General features: G+C 45.0%; 1 protein-coding gene across 1 annotated transcript in view; it reads left to right on the top strand.

Moving 5' to 3' along the window:
• The first annotated feature begins 435 nt into the window (after positions 1 to 435).
• Positions 436 to 21,475, top strand: part of LOC143496611 (uncharacterized) — a 35,274-nt gene continuing 14,234 nt past the window's right edge. Inside the window, exons 1-14 of the mRNA XM_076992791.1 lie at positions 436 to 1,399; positions 1,768 to 1,863; positions 1,974 to 2,204; positions 2,482 to 2,504; positions 11,275 to 11,393; positions 13,623 to 14,143; positions 14,986 to 15,092; positions 15,131 to 15,357; positions 18,825 to 18,895; positions 19,487 to 19,942; positions 20,262 to 20,357; positions 20,468 to 20,698; positions 21,005 to 21,027; positions 21,348 to 21,466. Coding sequence (XP_076848906.1) covers positions 995 to 1,399; positions 1,768 to 1,863; positions 1,974 to 2,204; positions 2,482 to 2,504; positions 11,275 to 11,393; positions 13,623 to 14,143; positions 14,986 to 15,092; positions 15,131 to 15,357; positions 18,825 to 18,895; positions 19,487 to 19,942; positions 20,262 to 20,357; positions 20,468 to 20,698; positions 21,005 to 21,027; positions 21,348 to 21,466 — 2,725 coding nt within the window. The 5' untranslated portion in view covers positions 436 to 994. The remainder of the gene's footprint in view (positions 1,400 to 1,767; positions 1,864 to 1,973; positions 2,205 to 2,481; positions 2,505 to 11,274; positions 11,394 to 13,622; positions 14,144 to 14,985; positions 15,093 to 15,130; positions 15,358 to 18,824; positions 18,896 to 19,486; positions 19,943 to 20,261; positions 20,358 to 20,467; positions 20,699 to 21,004; positions 21,028 to 21,347; positions 21,467 to 21,475) is intronic.

Genomic DNA, 21,475 nt, shown 5'->3' with positions numbered 1-21,475 from the left:
ATTGGGAAGGTAGGAGTGACCGAGACTGAGAGGGTGCGCTCCGTCTGGTTGTGGGTGTGTGTGTGACAGAGGGGAGTGTGTGTATGCGCCCTCTGGTGGCGTCCAGGCTGACCTACCGTGACAATGAACTACTTTTTTTAAAGAACTTATCATTGCTTAACCTATAATTTTTTTTATGTGTTAAAAAAAATTAAAATCATGATCTCATAATTATGTAAATATTTACTTCAAATGTTTTGCTGCACTCCTGTTTAATGAATAAATATTAAAACCAATAGTTTTTATATTAGTGCATGTTTCCCTGATTCAGGTACTTGATAGTAAACTGGCGCCATCTGGTGGAGAAATCACACTTTTTCAACTCCTTTATTTCTTTACAAAAGCTCCTCCTCCATGTACACACCTGCCTGTTTGAGGAAGTAAACCTGAGTGACACACTAGTTTTTATTAATTCTGTGTTCAGGTGAGTAATTAATATAATGAGAACCTCTTAAATCTGGTATTCACTTATTTCTGCCTTATTTATGAAAGGAGACTAAACTTCCTCAGCTGGATAAAGGACTACAGTGACTGATTCTCTCCTGTGCTACAGTGTTTATGACAGAAGACCTAAATGTGAAAGTGATGTTTGGGCAAAAGGAGACATTACAGACTGTAACTAAACTGTAAAAACTAAGGCAGTGTTAGCTGACGTTCTCCGATTCAATCAGGTGAATCAATAGTGAATTGGCGCCAGCTGGTGGAAAGATCATAAAGGTTTTCATCTTTTTGACTTATTTAAACAGTCCCCTCCTCCCTGTACACAGCTGCCCATTTAAGTGAGTAAATCTTTGAATGCCACACCTGTCTTGACTCACGTCTGTCATAAATGTTTTGATGATCTCTATACTCTGGCATCAACTCCTTAAACTCGCTAACCTGGATGAAGAACTACACTTAGCCTAAGGAATTGACGTTTGGGCAGAACGATCTATTACAGCAGCTGTTGGAGGAAATGGCTGCTACAAACACTCTGTCAGAAGAAGAGTTTTCATGTCCTGTGTGCTGTGACATCTTCAGGGAACCTGTTTTACTGCCATGTACCCACAGTGTGTGTAAAACCTGTCTGCAGCAGTTCTGGCAAACCAAGAGATCTCAAGAATGTCCAGTTTGTAGAAGAAGATCCTTTAATTCCAACCCTCCTCTTAATCTTGCACTAAAGAACCTGTGTGAGTCTTTTCTAGAGAGCAGGAGTCAGAGATCTTCAGCAGGGTCTGAGGTGATTTGCAGTCTGCACAATGAGAAACTCAAAGTCTTCTGTCTGGAGGACCAACAGCCTGTGTGTGTGGTGTGTCAGATTTCAAAGGCACATAAAACTCACGACTGCTGTCCAGTAGATGAAGCTGTTTGTGACTTTAAGGTATGAAACATACTATATATATTTAACTGTAATATCTGTTTTCTTCCATGGTTTAGATTATTTTGAAATGAATATTAAATAGGCTAGATTAAACCTGTCAGGGGATGGGATTTGAAATTAAATCAAACCTTCACAGTTATTATATTTAAAGTTTATTTATTCAAAATTAAAATATAAATAACATTTTTAGACACATACTGTAAATATATAGTATTACTATTTTACAGTAAACGAAACTTGGTCAAAGAGTAAACGTGGTATTCTTTTCATTCTTGACATTATTTTGTAATCTTTGTAATCTCCAGCACAGATACAGACACTGAGATTAAATCCTGTAAGACTTGTACCGTCCTCTGCCATTTTTACAGAACAAACTCAAGACCTCACTGGAGTCTCTACAGCAGCATCTGAAGGTCTTAGAGGAACATAAACAAGCCAGTGAGAAAACAGCAGCACACATTAAGGTGAAAGGTCACTCTGAGTTCTGAATGGTGCTGTGATCACTGTCCACGTACACCATAATGAAACACACACATTTGGACAGTTAATATTTCCTCATCATCTCCCATTCCAGTATCAGGCCCAGCACACAGAGAGGCAGATAAAGGAGGAGTTTGAGAAGATCCACCAGTTTCTAAGAGATGAAGAAGCAGCAAGAATAGCTGCACTGAAGGAGGAAGAGGAGCTGAAGAGTCACATGATGAGGAGGAAGATTGAGGAGATGAGTGGAGAAATAGCATCTCTTTCAGATCAAATCAGAAACACAGAGAAGGAGATGGAAGCTGAGAACATCCCGTTCTTACTAGTAAGAATCACTCAGTCTGTATCTTTCTCCCTCTCTCTTTCTCTCTCTCTCTCTCTCTCTCTCTCTCTCACACACACAAACACACACACACACACAAATGCATAAATAAAATGTTTTGACAATTGTTTTAGTTTGTGTGAGTGTGTGTGTGTGTAAGGGTCTTTAGACACATTGATGTTATTATCATATAAGGAAGATGCATGTTTGACCCTCATATAAACAAAATGACTAAAATTTGATTTCACTTTCTGTGTTTGTCCCTCTGTTTCCTTCTCAGAACGTGTCGTCCACATTGAAACAGTACGTGATTATTATTTCTGTTCTGCCCTCATTAAAGAGTTCCCCTTCCTTAATTAGACAGACAGATGACTCCTACAACGCACCAGTTGGATTTGGAGAATTTATTCAAATCAACAGAGTGCAAAGGGGTAAACTAAAATAAAGAAGCAAAATAAGACACACAATCAGCAAAAAATATGTACTTATTACCATATCTAGTACATCTACTTCAAGCATAAAGCCTAGAACTAGCCTAGCAAGATACTAACTAGCTTAACATATGAAATAGCGAGATGCTAAATGATCAACAACGGTTACATCAATGAAATTACAAACTGCAGAAATATACACATCTTATGTTTATACATAAACATATCCATGAAAATACTGACAGACGATGCTTCTACAAGTGATTTCACACGACGATGGGCGCAAATATGTAAGCTGTTAAATCTTCCGTGTTCAAAACTGGTCTGACAAACAAAACAAAACTAACGGTCACATTCTATATACGTCACAGGCTTACCGTAAATCTCAAACGCCACCTAGTGGCAAGAAAGGTAAATAACACATAGAATACTTTTACAATGAACCCAGTCCAGAACACTCCCCGCCTGGTATCTAAAAAGATGCCACCTTTTATCCAGGTGAATTTAGGTACTATAAACACTAATCAGTCTCTGGGGAAAGTAGGACGACCTCAGAGACTGGCCGCAGAAAAGTCTGGCTTGACCCGTCCCTTAAAGTCTTGAACTCCACCTTCCTTACCCTCCCGTCCGTGCTGGGGAAAGTCTCGATGATGATGCCCATGGGCCAGTTGTTCCTCTGCAACTGGTCATTTTTCAAGAGGATAACATCCCCTTCTTTCAAATTGCATGTCTCCTTTCTCCACTTCCTGCGTCTCTGCAGAGTGGGGAGGCTTCCATCGATGCCAAAAGGTGGTGGCGAGGCTTTGGACCTGCCTTCACTGCTTGCCGTAGAGGTCCTTCTTGTCGAATTCACCCTTGGGAGGAGGGAGGGCACCAACCTTCTGCGTGAGAAGTGTTGCAGGCGTCAGGATGAATGGGGAGTTGGGGTCTGTCGACACAGGAACCAGAGGGCGGGCGTTTAGAATAGCTGAGACCTCTGCCATGAGCGTGGTCAGGACCTCGTGCGTGAGCCTTTCTGGGCCGGCCTTCAACAGCATCGCGTCTAGGATCCGCCTCGCCAGTCCTATTAGTCCAGGGGTCACCAACCTTTTTGAAACTGGGAGCTACTTCTTGGAGACCAATTATTGCGGAGGGCTACCAGATGAATTCGCATCAATCAATCTAATGAAAAGTTGTTGAGCGGGGGGGGGGGGGGGGGGGGGTGCGAGTGCGAGTGTCAATTGCTAAGCGGGAAGACCGCTAGCAACCGCGGCCAATCTATAATAGTAGCAAAAACATAAACGATGCAGCGCTTTGGTGCATGGCACTATAGTGAGCTATTTTTAAAACAAGCCCGCAGGCGACTCGTGACGTCCTCGCGGGCGACATGGTGCCCGCGGGCACCACGTTGGTGACCCCTGGATTAGTCGTTCCCAACTGCCCCCCATGTGCGAAGAGTGTGGTGGGTTGAAGATCCACTTACACCCATTGTCACCGAGATATCCTTGCACTTCCTTGTCGCTGGTCACAGAGTTCATCTGCAACTCCTTACAGGCGCCGACGAAGTTGGTGCCACAATCGCTCCTGATCTGTTTCGCTGGCCCTCTTAGTGAGAAGAACCGTTGTAGAGCGTTGATGAAACTCGAAGAGTCCATTGACTCCAGAACTTCTATATGTGTGGCTCTGGTGCTCATGCACGTAAAAAGTGCAGCCCATCTTTTGCTGCTGGCCAATCCGCCCCTGGTCCGAAGACGTCCACACCCACAAATGTGAAGGGAGGATCTGTGCTTAGGCGGTCGGCAGGTAAGTCGGCCATCTTTTGAGTCTCCATCTTCCTTTCTTTCTTCTACATGTGACACAGTGATGAAGGATGCTGTAGATACGACGTTTCCCACTAATAATCCACAGCCCTGCCGCTCGCACCGCACCCTCGGTGAGGTGCCGCCCTTGGTGCTGGACCTGCTCATGATAATGCCGGATTAGCAAGGTTGTGACATGGCTCTGCCCAGGTAAGATTACAGGACTAACCTCTCTGCTACCCATGTTTGCCTTGGACAAGCGCCCTCCAACCCTGAGGATGCCTGCACTGTCAAGGTAAGGACACAGGCTAAGGAGCGGGCTCTGCTTGGGAATGTCTATTCCTCCCCTAATGCATTCCAAAGTCTCCGCGAAGGCATCTTGTTGGACCGACCGTATTATGATGTTTCTCGCTTCCTCCAAGTCTTCTGTAGGATTGGGCCCTTCATGCATGTGCCAACCCTTGCAGCTGCCCTGTGTGAAGGAGTTTAGCAACTGCTCGATTGAGTGACCGCCAGCTGGAGAACCTCTCAAAATGTGTAGGGCCGAGTTGCTTAGTGGTAACCCTGTTGAAATGACAAGTGATCTGCGGGCGGATGTCAGAGTCAGAGTTAGGGTCGACCAAGTCAAAGGAACTAGACGTTGGTTCAACTTCATTAGCTGTCAACAGGAATGGTGGTCCGCGTAGCCATGTGGTGTGAGTTAGACTGCCTGCAGGGACTGCTCGTGAGCCGTGGTCAGCAGGGTTTTGGCCGGAGGGCACGTACTTCCATTGATTAGGGCTTGTTGACCTCCTAATTCGCTGCATCCTATTGCTCACATAAACATGGAATCGTCTTGATTCATTGTGGATGTAGCCTAGGACCACTTTACTATCCGTGTAAAAGGTCACAGCATCGAAGATGGTGTCCATCTCATCTACAAGTGTGTCTGCAATCTCTACAGCCAGGACCGCAGCACACAGCTCGAGCCTTGGGACTGTGGTTTCTGGACGTGGAGCGAGCTTGGCCTTGCCAAACATGAACCCAACTTCCACATCGCCACTCATATTGGCTGTCCTCACATAAGCAACAGCAGCTATAGCAGTGGTGGAAGCATCACAGAATACACACAGGGCCTTATTACTTACTTGGCGGAGAGAGATGGAGGTGTATTGACGCGGGATCTTGAGCTGTTCAAGTTCCTTCAGAGAGTCCCTCCACAGTTTCCATTCCCTGTACCTTTCCTCAGGAAGAGGGGCATCCCAGTCGCATGACTCGGTGGTAAGCCCTCTCAGTATGGATCTTCCTCGAATGCTCACAGGAGCAGCAAAACCTAATGGGTCGAACAGACTGTTTACTGTCGACAGGACCCCACGTCTTGTGTATGGCTTTTCTCCATCAGCAACGCGGAAGGTGAACACATCATCTGAAACATCCCAGCTCACCCCTAAACTTCTCTGCATGGGAAAGGGATCTATGCTAAGATCCAGGTCTTTCACCCCTTTAGCCAGGTCGTCAGAAGGGAAAGCTCTCATCACACCCACCCTGTTAGATAAGATCTTGTGAAGCCGGAGGTTGGAGATAGCCAACATGGATTGAGTATTGTGAAGAAGAGTGATGGCCTCCTCTTCTGAAGAGACAGACAGGAGGCCATCATCAATGTAGAAATTCCTCTCAACGAATAGCCTAGCCTCTTTTCCATACTCCCTCTCTCCTTCTGCAGCAGCTCTTCGGAGCCCATATGCGGCTACGGACGGTGACGGGCTATTTCCAAAGACATGTACACGCATCCTGTACTCAATGACATCATCATCCAGGTCATTATTACGATGCCAGAGGAAGTGCAGAAAATTCCGATGGTCCTCACGTACTACAAAGCAATGGAACATCTGCTGGATGTCAGTGGTTACTGCTACTGGCTCCCTCCTAAACCGTAGCAATACCCCGAGCAAACTGTTGTTCATGTTTGGGCCCGTAAGAAGGACATCATTGAGGGACACCCCTTGGTATTGCGCGCTGGAGTCAAATACCACCCTCACCTGCCCAGGCTTCTGAGGATGATATACTCCAAAGAACGGTAGATACCAGCACTCCTCATCTGGTGGGGAAGGTGGTGCTACTTCAGCATGACCATTCTCAAAGAGCTTGCTCATGAACTCAATGAAATGCTCTCTCTTTTCTGAGTGTTTCCTTAGCGTCCTGGTAACTGCAGCAAGACGAGTCCTTGTCTGCTCACAGTTGTTTGGCAGACGCTGGCGTGGGCTCCGGAAGGGGAGAGGAGCCTCCCAGCTGTTGTCATCACCCTGTTTCAGTTCCTTCTCCATAATTGTCAGGAAGGCAATATCTTCCATAGATGGGGCCGTCTTCTCATCATCTCTTGTGTTACAGAAGATGAACTTCCCCATGAGTCGGGTTTTGTCATTTGGCAGGGATGGTTGATTGGAGAATGAAGGATCCTGAAACTGGCCAATGAGATTGAGCTTCTCCTTGAGTTCGATCTTGTTGGGGCAGGGACAAAGGACACTGGGACGCCCATTCTCAAGAACATAAGTTCTGTAGACATTCACAGGCGAGGGTGCGTGCGCGCCATTAATACACACATCCCCTACTATCACCCAGCCGAGGGCTAATCGCTGGGCAAAGGGAGCATGTGGGGGGCCATTGCGCTGTTCAAGAACCTTGTGCACCTGGATCATGTCTCTTCCTAAAAGGAGTAAGATCTCGGCCTCCGGATCAAGAGGAGGTATTTTTGAGGTGAGGGACTTCAGGTGTGAATGGTGCATCACAGCAGCTGGCGTAGGTATCTCTGCCCTATTGTCAGGCAGTTGATCACACTCAATGAGTGTAGGTAGAGCTAGACTGTTTTTTTCATCAGCCGACTCCACGATGAACCCCCTGGCTCTGTGGCCGGCGGCCTCTGACACACCAGCACAGGTTTTGAGTGTGTAAGGAGAAGTGTCGTTGGCTATGTTGAACATCTCAAAGAATGATGACCTGGCTAGTGACCTATTACTCTGGTCGTCCAGGATGGCATATGCTCTCCTTTTCTCCTCAGGTCGGTCTTTAGGATATACGTAGACCAGACTAATTTTAGCGCATGACTGTCTCCACAGACCTCTGTGCAGATTGAGGTAGTGACTGAAGCGGAAGAAAGTCCTTCTCCCTCCCCGCCATGCTCTTCTGAGGAGCCGCTAGCAGGCTTTGTCGACCATGGTGCAGGACCGGCATGAAGGGCTGCGATGTGCTTGTCACTGTTGCATTCAGAGCACTGGATGATGTCCTTGCAGTCCTTAGCTTGGTGAGAGGTTGAAGAACAACAACGGAAGCAAATACTATTTTCTCTAAGGAAGGCCTTACGCTCGTCCAGCAGTTTTGCTCTAAAGGCTCTACACTTAGATAGGGGGTGGGGCTTTTTATGTATGGGACACTCTTTATCAAAGTTGCCTGAACCCTTAGTCTCGCTCTCCTTGGGGTGATTGGCCACCTCTATTTTATGCACAGCTACGGATTTAGCTGACCTAGGTGAGTATTTCTCCCCTCTAGGTGGCGTATTGTGGGGCACTGCTGCAGCAAAGCTCGGATCGTTCCTCATCCTTGCTTCTGAACGAATGAAGTCGGCAAACACAGAAAAGGGTGGGAAGATGGCGTGGTGTTTTTCTTTATACTTAGTACCGTGCACCATCCACTTCTCCTGCAGGTTAAATGGCAATTTTTCCAAGATAGGGTTAATGCCTTGCGCAGTGTCCAGGTAAGCTAAGGCAGGCAGGAACCCATCCTCTTTGGCTGCCTGTATCTCCAGGAAAAGGTCGCCTAGCTCTCGTAGTTGCTTGGGTTCTTTATTGGAGAACTTAGGGAATTGTTCAAGCTTGTGGAAGAGAGCCGCCTTCATGGCCTCTGGTGATCCATAAACCTCCTCTAATCTCTGCCAGACCATACTGAGGGCCTGACTTGGGTCATTGATACGAACTGACCTCAATCTCCTAGCGTGATCCGTCGACTCTGGACCAAGCCATTTAATCAGAAGGTCAAGCTCCTCACTAGGTTTCAGACCCAGATCTTCAATGGCGTTAGAGAAGTTGGACCTCCAAGCCCAGTAATTTTCGGGTTTGTCATTGAACTTTGTGAGTCCAGCTGTGAGTAGCTCACGGCAAGCTAAGAACCTTCCCAGCACTGATGCATCAGCACTGGGTTCTCCTCTCCGTGGATAACTATAATCCCCTGTATCTTGCCTGGGCGTCCATCGGTTCCTTGGTTCAGATGCCGTGTGTGGTGCAACATGACCTCCTTCACTTCTCGGTGTGAATTGCACTGGCGGCCGCCTTGAATGAGCAGCTGTTACCGTTGGCATTGTGGCTTTTACGGACAGACGTTGTGTCTCACTTAGGCTTAGTAGCTTGTGATGTCTCTGGAAATCATCACCAGAGTTGAGGTTAGCAGCTGCTGAGGAAGTTAAGGCAGCCTTTACATCCTGCTCTGGGTCATCAGTGCTCGCATCTGATTTAATATAAGCACACTGTTCTTGAACATATTTCTTTGTTCTCTCAACTGAATGACAGAGTGACCATTGGTCGACATTATAAACCCTAGTGAGCTCCCCCATAGCTGCCAAATCTACTGCCGATTCAAAAACATTAGCTTCGGCACAAGCAGCATCAGCCTCCTTCTCTTGCTGTATAGCCTCCAATGTGGCATCGAGACGCGTCTCCTCTACTTTCAGTTGAGCCTTTTTAAATTTAATATCAATTTCCCTCTGTGCATGCAATGCCCTTGCCCGTGCGGCTTCAGCTTTAGCTCGTGCTTCTATTGCAGCAAAGCTAGCTGCAGATCTTACAGAGTGCTTTGATGATTTTGTTATATTTGATGAATGAGAACACTCTGATCTCGTTTCATACTTATTTTCCCCTGTTGCTGACATCTTGACACTAGTAGATGTAGAAGAGGCAGAATATCTTACTCACTGTTGTAGAAATCACAGAGGAGTCCGTCTTTTACTGTTCTGCCCTCATTAAAGAGTTCCCCTTCCTTAATTAGACAGACAGATGACTCCTACAACGCACCAGTTGGATTTGGAGAATTTATTCAAATCAACAGAGTGCAAAGGGGTAAACTAAAATAAAGAAGCAAAATAAGACACACAATCAGCAAAAAATATGTACTTATTACCATATCTAGTACATCTACTTCAAGCATAAAGCCTAGAACTAGTGGGTGTGTGGGTGAGGACAGCTGGTTCGGGATCGGGGGCTGGTCGTGCCCGGTTCACTCCCGGATGCTCCCCTGAGATTACTGCACCACTCCAGTGGGGGGGTGCCTTGGGGTTCCGGGGTCCGGCTTGGCCCCCCGGCGTGGGGACGGTTGGCCCGCTCCCCTGGGCGGTTGTGGTTCGGGGCGGCCGGGTGCTCCTCGGCGGGAGGTGGGCCCGGCCGGGTGGTGGGTGGCTTTCCGGGCGAGTGGCGCCGTGGCTCTGCCGCTGGCCCATGACGGGGGGGCATCCTGGGGGGGGGCTCTGTTCCCCTGGACCTGCGCTCCTTGACTGGTGGGGCGCTGTCCGGGGTCTCTCTCTCCCACCTGCGGGGGCGGGCATGTGAGGGTTTCTGGGAAGTGCGGCTCTGGTACTCCACCGCTCCTTGGGGGGCCGTGGGCGGGTGGGATTCCCGGGTCTTTCTCTGCTCACCTCTGGCCTCTGGGGGAGTCTTGTCGCAGCTATCCACCCTTGCTGGTAAGTACATTCCATACATCTATCCTATGTTGCACTTTTAGGTTGCACATAAACACACTCACACACACACCCATACATTGCACTCATTTGTACTATATGTATTTGGTTTACTTTCTGTTCTTCTTTGCAGTGGCCATTTGAGCTGGTTGCGTGTTTTATTTTATTATTATTATTATTTTATTTTTTATTATTATTATTATAATAAATTTTTTTTTTCTTTTCTTTCTTTTCCTGCCTCTTTGTCTTTTCCCTTTTTATTCTTTCTCTCCCCCTCTTTTCTTGGTCCACCTAACCCCAATAATTATCACTTTGCATATTGTTATCACTATATTATATATTGTTATCACTACACTATATATTATACAAAATTGTTATAATTGCCATTTAAATCTGTACATAAAAACAAAGTTGTCCTCCAAAAATGGGGGGGTGGAGGTGGGCCATAAAATAAAAAAAAGGGAAAAAATAAAAAATAAATAAATAAAAATAAATAAAGCCTAGAACTAGCCTAGCAAGATACTAACTAGCTTAACATATGAAATAGCGAGATGCTAAATGATCAACAACGGTTACATCAATGAAATTACAAACTGTGCAGAAATATACACATCTTATGTTTATACATACACATATCCATTAAAATACTGACAGACGATGCTTCTACAAGTGATTTCACACGACGATGAGCGCAAATATGTAAGTTGTTAAATCTTCCGTGTTCAAAACTGGTCTGACAAACAAAACAAAACTAACGGTCACATTCTATATACGTCACAGGCTTACCGTAAATCACAAACGCCACCTAGTGGCAAGAAAGGTAAATAACACATAGAATACTTTTACAATGAACCCAGTCCAGAACAATTTCTGTTTGATCTCCATATTGTTACACATTGTGTTTGTTATTCTGATACATTCAGATCTTCACTATGTGGTCTCTGTTATTTCAGAAACATGATATAAGACGGTATTTAAAAAAATAAAAATACATTGATACTGATTATGTGCAAAAAGTGGTTAGATACACTGATATGTTTAATGAAAGATAATAAAACAGCTTTATACATTTCCAGTGAAATTTTTTTCATGTGTTAATTTAAATGTTAAATAATTTGAATATGATATATGATAAAATATTATGCTAATACAGCTTTATACACTTCCAGAGTTCATCACACCCCAAAGGAACATGAGATGGTGTCAGGAGCTCTGATCAATGTTGTAAAACATCTTTCCAACCTGAAGTTCAGAGTCTGGGAGAGAATGCAGACGATTCTCCAGTACTGTGAGTTTTGGTGTTCTTTGATTAATTAGAGTAATTCTGTTCTCCTTATAAATAGAACTCTATAGAGAGAGAAACATTAACATTGTGTGTTTGGTAAATGAACTATTCCAGTATTAAAGGCTGTATTAGTATAAACAGTGAGGGGGACGACCAATTGACTGCTGGTCTGAGGAGAGACAGTCAGTCCATGAGGAGATCTACACTACCCACTCTCCACCTCTACACACCACCCACTCTCCCCTCTACACACCACCCACTCTTCCCTCTACACACCACCCACTCTCCACCTCTACACCACCCACTCTCCACCTCTACACACCACCCACTCTCCACCTCTACACACCACCCACTCTCCACCTCTACACACCACCCACTCTCCACTTCTACACCACCCACTCTCCACCTCTACACACCACCCACTCTCCACCTTTACACACCACCCACTCTCCACCTCTACACCACCCACTCCCCACCTCTACACACCACCCACTCTCCCCTCTACACACCACCCACTCTCCACCTCTACACACCACCCACTCTCCCTTCTACACACCACCCACTCTCCACCTCTACACACCAACCACTCTCCACCTCTACACCACCCACTCTCCACCTCTACACACCACCCACTCTCCACCTCTACACCACCCACTGTCCACATCTACACACCACCCACTCTCCCCTCTACACACCACCCACTCTTCCCTCTACACACCACCCACTCTCCACCTCTACACCACCCACTCTCCACCTCTACACACCACCCACTCTCCACCTCTACACCACCCACTCTCCACCTCTACACACCACCCACTCTCCACCTTTACACACCACCCACTCTCCACCTCTACACCACCCACTCCCCACCTCTACACACCACCCACTCTCCCCTCTACACACCACCCACTCTCCACCTCTACACACCACCCACTCTCCCTTCTACACACCACCCACTCTCCACCTCTACACACCACCCACTCTCCACCTCTACACACCACCCACTCTCCACCTCTACACCACCCACTGTCCACATCTACACACCACCCACTCTCCCCTCTACACACCACCCACTCTCCACCTCTATACACCACCCACTCTCCACCTCTACACCATCCATTCTCCACCTCTACACACCACCCACACCCCATCACCCTGAGTCTGACCCTATAGGGCTGTATGAAGTGGGACGTGGGTCCTTGAGACTCCAGGCTAAGGGGCTTCCCACAATCCTCCATCAATCCTCCATCCTATTAAGAGGAGTCGTAGTGCTCAGAGGAGTGTGGTTGTGAAGTTGGAGATCCTAGCAGTGCTGACAGATGGAGGTGGAGGAGGTTCTACACCCACACTGTTCCAGGACCAGGACACACCACTCCAAACACCCAGACACATCTTCACCTCCCCACAGCCCAGAGTCCAGCTGAGCCCAAGCAGACACCCCTGCTCCAGCCTCTATGGGTCGGCGCCCCCCCAGGGACCAACAGGTTCCCTTCATGTCAGCCAGGACCCTCCCTTGTCTGTTTGTCTGTCCCTGTCGGTGTGTATCCCTGTCGCCATCTTAGTGTCTGTCCATGTCCCTGTCTGTGTCTCTGACACCATGTTTGTGTCAGTACCTGAGTTTTCCTTGGTGTTGTTGTCTCCGCATCACTGTGTCTGTCTTTCTGTGTCACTGTGTCTGTCCTTGTTGTTGTGTGTGTCGCCCCCTGTTGTCCTGGTGAGGGTGTTGTAGTTGTAGCACGTCGGTGGACTCCTCCCTGGAGGATCTGCTCCTGGGGGGTCTGGACACTGTGATCCTCGTCCTCTGGTCCCGTCCTTCAGTCTGGGGACAGTCCACTGGTGTTAGTCTCTCTGGGAGTAGCGCCCTTTAGTGGGGGGACTGTAACAGTATCCACCCAATAATGAGGACACACACACACTTCAGTACACACATACAGTGTGACACTCAGTGTAACAGTAACACTGCACTAGTTAAGTGTCACATGTGATACTCAAATAATGAATCTAAGATATGTAGAAATATATTAATGAATAAAATAGACACAATTTCAATTGTCAAAACAACAAGCACACAAGTACTGCAGGGGTGTGTGGTGAACACACATCACCATCACTTCCCTCTTATCAACCTACTGCAGCATTTCACTCAGAGTAAAGGGCCTGCAGTCTGTAGATGTGACCTCATCACATAAACACATGAAGAACATGATGATTCATTCTGTTCTCTCTCCTCAGACCCTGTTACTCTGGACCCCAACACTGCACATCCAGACCTCCACCTGTCTGATGATCTCACTACTGTAGAACGCAGACCACACAAATCACTGCTTCCTGATAATCCAGAGAGATTTGATGAGTGTGCGTGTGTCCTCGGCTCTGAGGGCTTTAACTCAGGGACACACTGCTGGGATGTTGATGTTGGAGACAATGAAATATGGGAACTGGGTGTAATTAGAGAGTCTGAATGTAGAAAGGGACGGAAGGTCTGGGAGTCAATGTGGAGTCTGAACTACAGGAAATACATTGGTAAATACTGGACACGCTGCCCAGGACAACAAGGTTACTACATCACATCTAGAGAGAAAGTGCAGAGGGTCAGAGTTCAGCTGGACTGGGACAGGGGGAAAGTGACATTCACTGATCTTCTAACCAGTTCACACCTGTGCACTATAACACACACTTTTACTGACACTGTTTTCCCTTTATTCTGGAATTACAGTTCCTCTCCTATGACGATCTTACCAGAAAATATATCAGTAACAGTGGAACAGTAAAATTAATGTTGCCTTGAATTAATCTGCATACATGTAATAATGAACATTATATTTATAATTATATATTTTGACTATATCTTAGAAAATTCAACACGTTTTTCCTCAAAATATTAGAATCATGACTTTCATTATTAACTATTGACTTAGAAAATATAATTTTTTAATTTCTCTTTGTCATTTCATTTTTATAACCTGAATCATCAGAAAGTTTGAGTCCACTGAATGTGAATGTATTACATGTGAGAAATATGGATCTGATGTCCTGACTGGAATCTCTTACCATAATGATACTATAATAAATAATGTTCAGCAGTCCAAGTGTATAAGGTTGATGATCATTCTGCTGTATTGTCCCTGATTAAGTGTTTGATCTGTGTTTTCCTGATCTCTGTCACGTTACAGCCCCTGACTCCTCCCCTTTGGGCGTGTATTTATGTCGTCTACGTCTAGTCGTCTGCGTCTGTGGATCTTCGTGGGTGTGGATGTGTCGGAATGTGTTAATTCGTCTCAACTGTGGCTCGTCTCGTGATCACTCTGGGCTTATGTGGTTTGTCTATTGAATGTGCGTTCGCGCAGTGTCCCGTGCTCGTCTTTGTCTAAGTCATACACGATAATGTGTCTATAGTTGTGTGTGCGCTATCCGCGCTAAAACTTTTATGTTAATAAACGTGGCGTTCATCAAGCAAGGATTCTGTGCCTCGTCCTTCGCCCTCCACCGAGCATCACAGAAAGACGAGCCGACCAATCGAACGCCAGGATACACGACCCGTGCCAAGAAGGGGAAGAGGCCCAGCAGGCACCACCATGCCTCTTCCCCTGCACAGCACCGCAAAGCCCCAGTGACCAGCGAGGAGATGCAGCAGGACCCGTTGTGCGCGCACCTGCTGCGTCAGGCTCGGGACACCAAGGTGGCTTCGATGGCGAAGCCACGGTGAGGATGTGGAAGGAGCGACACGGCTCTCCCACTAGAGACTGCTCGCCTCTGGCACTTGGCTCCCTAGAGCTCTGCTCAGCAGAGAAGACCCCCGAGAGCGAGTTCGAGGGAGTAGAGACGGAGGAGTACTCCAAAAAGGAGGAAAGCCCTCCTCCATCTGCGTACTCGGCCCCCACCGAGTATTATGGTGAGGGCGAGGAAGAAGAACGCCTTCCTCCGTCCAAGTACTCGGACGGTGAGCCGTACACGGAGGACGAGAACGGTGAGCCGTGCACAGAGGAGGAAGACAGTGACCCGTGAACGGAGGAGGAGGACTTGAGTCCGCCCCCCTCGGAGTTCTCCGGGGAAACCGTGAGGGGGAAGAGAGGGTGCAAGGAGGAAGTCTGTCCCTATCCCTCTGAGGGGAGCACTATGGACTGGTCCCGTGACGAAACCCCGGTGGAGCCAATGATCTGGTGTTCAGGCGGTGAAGAAGAGGAAATGGAGGAAGAGAGCACCACTCAGGAGGCCAGATCAGGGGAGCGATCACCAGGGTGTAGGGGTTTCACCTACTAATACTTGAAAGTAGATATAATTTGTTTTACCATAATTATTAATCAGTCTCATTAATTTTAGAATCAGTCTCATATTCTAATTATACCAGAACCACAAGTTTAGTTCTCAACTAAAGGTAGTTAATGGTTTGGTATCTGAAGGATTTAACTATGAATTCTTTGGAGGTTTTGGCAACAACCACTTTTGAATGACAAACACAGACAATTTGGTGAAAATAAATGATACATTTATTTAAAACCAACTATTCTAAAACAAACAGCATCAACAAGGACCAGTATATTTACAGTGAAGACTGGGTATCTAGTGTGTGTGTGTTTGTGTGTGTGTGTAAAAAGGGGAGGAGAGTAAATGTTTGCACGCGCATGTGCACGTGTAAGGAGGCGGGAGTTGTAGGCTGTGTTCGAAATAGTCTACTACATACTACTGGCGTACTGATCGAGCCCCAAATCAGTATGTCGTATGCAGTATGTGACCAAAATGAAAATTTCCAGTACGCGAAACATACCCGGATGACCTACTACTTCCGCAAAATATTCCAGTACGTGAACAGAGCTATCTTCGTGGTGTACTGCATCCCATCATGCAACGCTACGTTCACGTGACCCCGTAGTGTGCTTTGCTTTTGTCGCATACTGGAAACTGTACTGCATACTACTACGAGGACCAGTATGCAGTATCCAGTATTTACTGAGTCCAGTATGCAGTATCCAGTATGTAGTAATCTATTTCGAACACAACCGTAGTCTCAGTTCTCCTATGGACAACAAAGCAACTAAAATGGCGCCGACTTTAAACAGTAGAGCAGCGCGACTATGTTAATGAGCTCAGCTGGTTTATTCCAACGTGGTCAGAACAAAGAGTAATGGAACTGGCTTAATAACTAAAAAGTAATGTGGTGTGTCTGAGAATGGGGAAGACTACAAGTTGTCCATTAATCAGATAACACAAAACACTGAGGTTTTAGTTAAACTTAGATAAGTCTGCAGTTCAAGTAACTTTGCCCTTTTATAAACTATGCCCAGCGGTTAGAGTCTCACGTGTTGAGGATTTGGGGTAGTGTCGTCGTCCTCCCTGAATTAGGAGGGAATTTTCACCGCAGGCTCCTCGTTGATAAAGCGACGTCGTCCAGGTGTGCTGGGGAATCGTCCAGGAATGCGAGTCTCGTTCACGGTTTAACTACAGGGAATTGATCGCCTTTGTTTCAGTCCGTGTGGCCGCGTTAACAAGCTTAATTGAAGTAGTTCGGTGAATCTGTTGCCGCGGTAACGTTGATCGGTTGATGGTTAGATTACACCGTAACTTGGGCTCGTTAATGAAGTAATACGACTCTCAGCTGTTTGCTGTTAGTCGTAGCAAAGTTCGCGTGTTCTCAAAGAAACCCGGAGAGAGAGAGAGAATTACGGAGCCTCTCTTTAATAGGTCTAACCTCGGTGCAGGTCAAACCAGAGAGAGAGAGATTGATGGCTGATCAGGGTATTTAAGTACCTGGAAACCCTACTTTAGACACACCCTTTCTTCCGTCAAAGCAAGCTTGTTCCATGTGTTGCCAGTGGTACTGCCACCTGCTGGTTTAGCATGGTACCTACATACCTATTCTGAATAACCCCAGGTTCCCCCCTTCACGCACTGACCCAGCTTTTTCTACCTGGTCTACAAAAGGTCTCATTAAAATCAGCAATTTGTATACAGATAATATATTCATGTCCTTTTCTGATTTGTCAGTCAAATACAGTCTGCCCATTACTCATTTGTTTCGATTCTTTCAGATTAGACACTACTTGCAAAAACTTTTTCCCCACTTCCCTAATCGCCCTCCTGAGTCATATATTGACCAAATCTTTAGTTATGATCTTTCTCAAAAGCATATAATATCATGTCTTTATAGATTAATAAGTAAAATACATTCTGTTCCTGAAGACCCCCGTAAACAATCCTGGGAGAGAGACCTGGGAATTGCTATTTCAGATAACCTATGGTGCCAAATATTGAAAAGGGTTCATTCTTCTTCAATTTGTGCAAGACACGGGCTCCTACAGTGCCAAATAGTACACAAATCACATCTTACCAACGCCAGATTAGCGCACATCTTCCCAGACAGGAGTGATGCATGTGAAAGGTGCAACCAGGGCGGCGGGTGGTGATGTGGGGCGGGGTGAGGGATGGCAGGAGATGGGAATTATAGTTCTGGATTACACAGTCATATGTATGTACTGTTTAAATTGCATACATGTTTGTTTATGACTTTTATTTTCTGTTGAGGTTATGCCGTTATGTAATGTTGTGCTTTTCCAGTTGCAAAACCTAATAAAAAAAATAAATAAAATCTTCTTCTTCTGGATTTATGCAGTCACTTATGTGGTCAACCAAACCTGCTTGTCAGATCTCTGAGACGATGTAAGCATCAGGAGATACAGCCATAGAAACTAAGACCAATGCACTGTATGCACAGTACATTCTATCGCCTGACATGCCAAGTTCACAGGACGGTTATAAAAATATTCTACAGTAAAAAACCTTCTTCTTCTGGATTTATACAGTCACTTAGGTGGTCAATCAAACCTGCTCGTCAGATTTCTGAGACGATGTAAGAATCAGGAGATACAGCCATAGAAACGTACAATACATTCTATCGCAGCGACATAATGAAACTACCGCATTATTTTTTAAGGTGGAACGGAAAGTGCGAATAAGACACTGGCGAATAAGGAACCAACTTCAGCCTCGTGCTGAATATTCATTGTGTGATTTGTTTGTAACTTGTGCATTCGTCTGTATAATTTGTTTTTGTGTAATTTGTGTGTTAACGGGCCGCCCAATGGAGGATGGGTTCCCTTTTGAGTCTTGGTCCTCCCAAGGATTCTTTCCATGTAAAAACACGCTTTTATATTCATTGGGACATGGCAAAAATATTTTATTTTATACACAGACATTCCAGTTTTCTCTGACTCAGATTTAATTGAGTCTGTCATACCTCATTTTGCACAGCAGGTGTCACTAGTGAGAACGAGTTAACGAGGCTTCGGGTAATGAACCTTTTGGTGAACCTTTTAGCAGGAAAGCCCCATTGGTTAATGAAGCCTCGTTTTGCCATCACTAGAGGTAGCAGGCTGAATGCGCAGCACTGGACAGTGAGACCTGTGGGAACAAATACACCACCACCTGATTATGTGACAGGTGTCAGTACTCCGGTGATTGGGAAGGTAGGAGTGACCGAGACTGAGAGGGTGCGCTCCGTCTGGTTGTGGGTGTGCATGTGACAGAGGGGAGTGTGTGTATGCGCCCTCTGGTGGCGTCCAGGCTGACCTACCGTGACAATTAACTACTTTTTTTAAAGAACTTATCATTGCTTAACCTATAATTTTTTTAATGTGTTCAAAAAAAATTAATAATGTAATTATGATCATGTTATGATCTCATAATTATGTAAATATTTACTTCAAATGTTTTGCTGCACTCCTATTTAATGAATAAATATTAAAACCAGAAGTTGAATTAGTGCATGTTTCCCTGATTCAGGTACTTCATAGTAAACTGGCGCCATCTGGTGGAGCAATCACACTTTTTCAACTCCTTTATTTCTTTACAAAGTCTCCTCCTCCCTGTACACACCTGCCTGTTTGAGGAAGTAAATCTTGGAGTGACACACTAGTCTTTATTAATTCTGCGTTCAGGTGAGTTATAAATATTATGAAAACCTCTTAACTCTGGTATTTACTTCTTTCTGCCTTATTTCTAAAAGGAGTCTAAACTCCCTCAGCTGGATAAAGGACTACAGTGACTGATTCTCTCCTGTGCTACTGTGTTTATTACAGAAGATCTAAAAGTGAAAGTGAAGTTTGTACAGAAGGAGACATTACAGAGAAACAGCACAGCAGCTGTTGGAGGAAATGGATGCTACAAACCCTCTGTCAGAAGAAGAGTTTTCATGTCCTGTGTGCTGTGACATCTTCAGGGATCCTGTTTTACTGTCATGTAGCCACAGTGTGTGTAAAACCTGTCTGCAGCAGTTCTGGGAAACCAAGGGATCTCAAGAATGTCCAGTTTGTAGGAGAAGATCTTCTAAATCTGATCCTCCCTGTAATCTTGTCCTAAAGAACCTGTGTGAGGCTTTTCTAGCGAGCAGGAGTCAGAGATCTTCAGCAGGGTCTGAGGTGCTCTGCAGTCTGCACAATGAGAAACTCAAAGTCTTCTGTCTGGTGGACCAACAGCCTGTGTGTGTGGTGTGTCAGATTTCAAAGGCACATAAAACTCACAACTGCTGTCCAGTAGATGAAGCTGTGTGTGACTTTAAGGTATGAAATGTACACTACTTATTTAATTGTTTTTAAATGTTTTTCCCATGTTCACATAAATTTCTCAGATGATGAGATTTCCGACAACTAAATAAGACATTCATTCACATTGAAAAATAATATAATTAAAACATTGATATACAACCGGCTACAATATATCAAACACCTCCATTTGATATTAAAGGATGATAAGGAATCATAGTAATCATGCCATTGTGTTCAGTCGTTATAATCTCTGTAATCTCCAGCACATCTATACAGATACAGTGATGAGTCCTGTAAAACTCACACTGTCCTCTACTAAACCCGTATTTTACAGGACAAACTCAAGACCTCACTGGAGTCTCTACAGCAGCATATGAAGTTCTTAGAGGAACATAAACAAGTCTGTGAGAAAACAGCAGCCCACATTAAGGTGAAAGGTCACTCTGAGTTCTGAATGGTGCTTTGATCACTGTCCATGTACACCATAATGAAACACACACATTTGGACAGTTTATATTTCCTCATCATCTCCCATTCCAGTATCAGGCCCAGCACACAGAGAGGCAGATAAAGGAGGAGTTTGAGAAGATCCACCAGTTTCTAAGAGATGAAGAAGCAGCAAGAATAGCTGCATTGAAAGAGGAAGAGAAGCAGAAGAGTCACATGATGTGGAGGAAGATTATGAAGATGAGTGGAGAAATAGCATCTCTTTCAGTTCAAATCAGAAACACAGAGAAGGAGATGGAAGCTGAGAACATCCGGTTCTTACTAGTAAGAATCACTCAGTCTGTATCTTTCTCTCTCTCTCTCTCTCTCTCTCTCACACACACACACAAACACACACACACACACACACACACACAAATGCATAAGTGAAATGTTTTGACATTTGCTTTAGTTTGTGTGTGTGTGTGTGTGTGTGCATGCGTGTGCGTGCGTGCACGTGTGTGTGTGTGTAAGGGTCTTTAGACACATTGATGTTATCATATAAGGAAGATGCATGTTTGACCCTCATATAAAGAAAATGACTAAAATTTGATATCACTTTCTGTGTTTGTTCCTCTGTTTCCTTCTCAGAACGTGTCGTCCACACTGAAAAAGTAAATGATTATTATTTCTGTTTGATATATTATGTTACACATTGTGTTTGTGAAATTGTTCTCATACATTCAAATCTTCAGTATGTGGTCTCTGTTATTTCAGAAACATGATATGAAGATGGTATTTAAGAAAATATAAATACATTGATACTGATTATGTGCAAAACATGGTTAGATACACTGATATGTTTAATGAAAGATAATAATACAGCTTTGTACATTTCATGTGAAATTTTTTTCATGTGTTAATTTAAATGTTAAATAATTTGAATATGATATATGATAAAATATTATGATAATACAGCTTTATACACTTCCAGAGTTCATCACACCCCAAAACAACATGAGAAGGTATCAGGAGCTCTGATCAATGTAGCAAAACATCTTTCCAACCTGAAGTTCAGAGTCTGGGAGAGAATGCAGAAGATTCTCCAGTACTGTGAGTTTT

Source organism: Brachyhypopomus gauderio, unplaced genomic scaffold, assembly GCF_052324685.1.
Source record: "Brachyhypopomus gauderio isolate BG-103 unplaced genomic scaffold, BGAUD_0.2 sc97, whole genome shotgun sequence".
NCBI classification, from domain to species: domain Eukaryota; kingdom Metazoa; phylum Chordata; class Actinopteri; order Gymnotiformes; family Hypopomidae; genus Brachyhypopomus; species Brachyhypopomus gauderio.
Note: the sequence above shows the minus strand (reverse complement) of the source record. Positions and strands in the feature narration are given on the sequence as shown.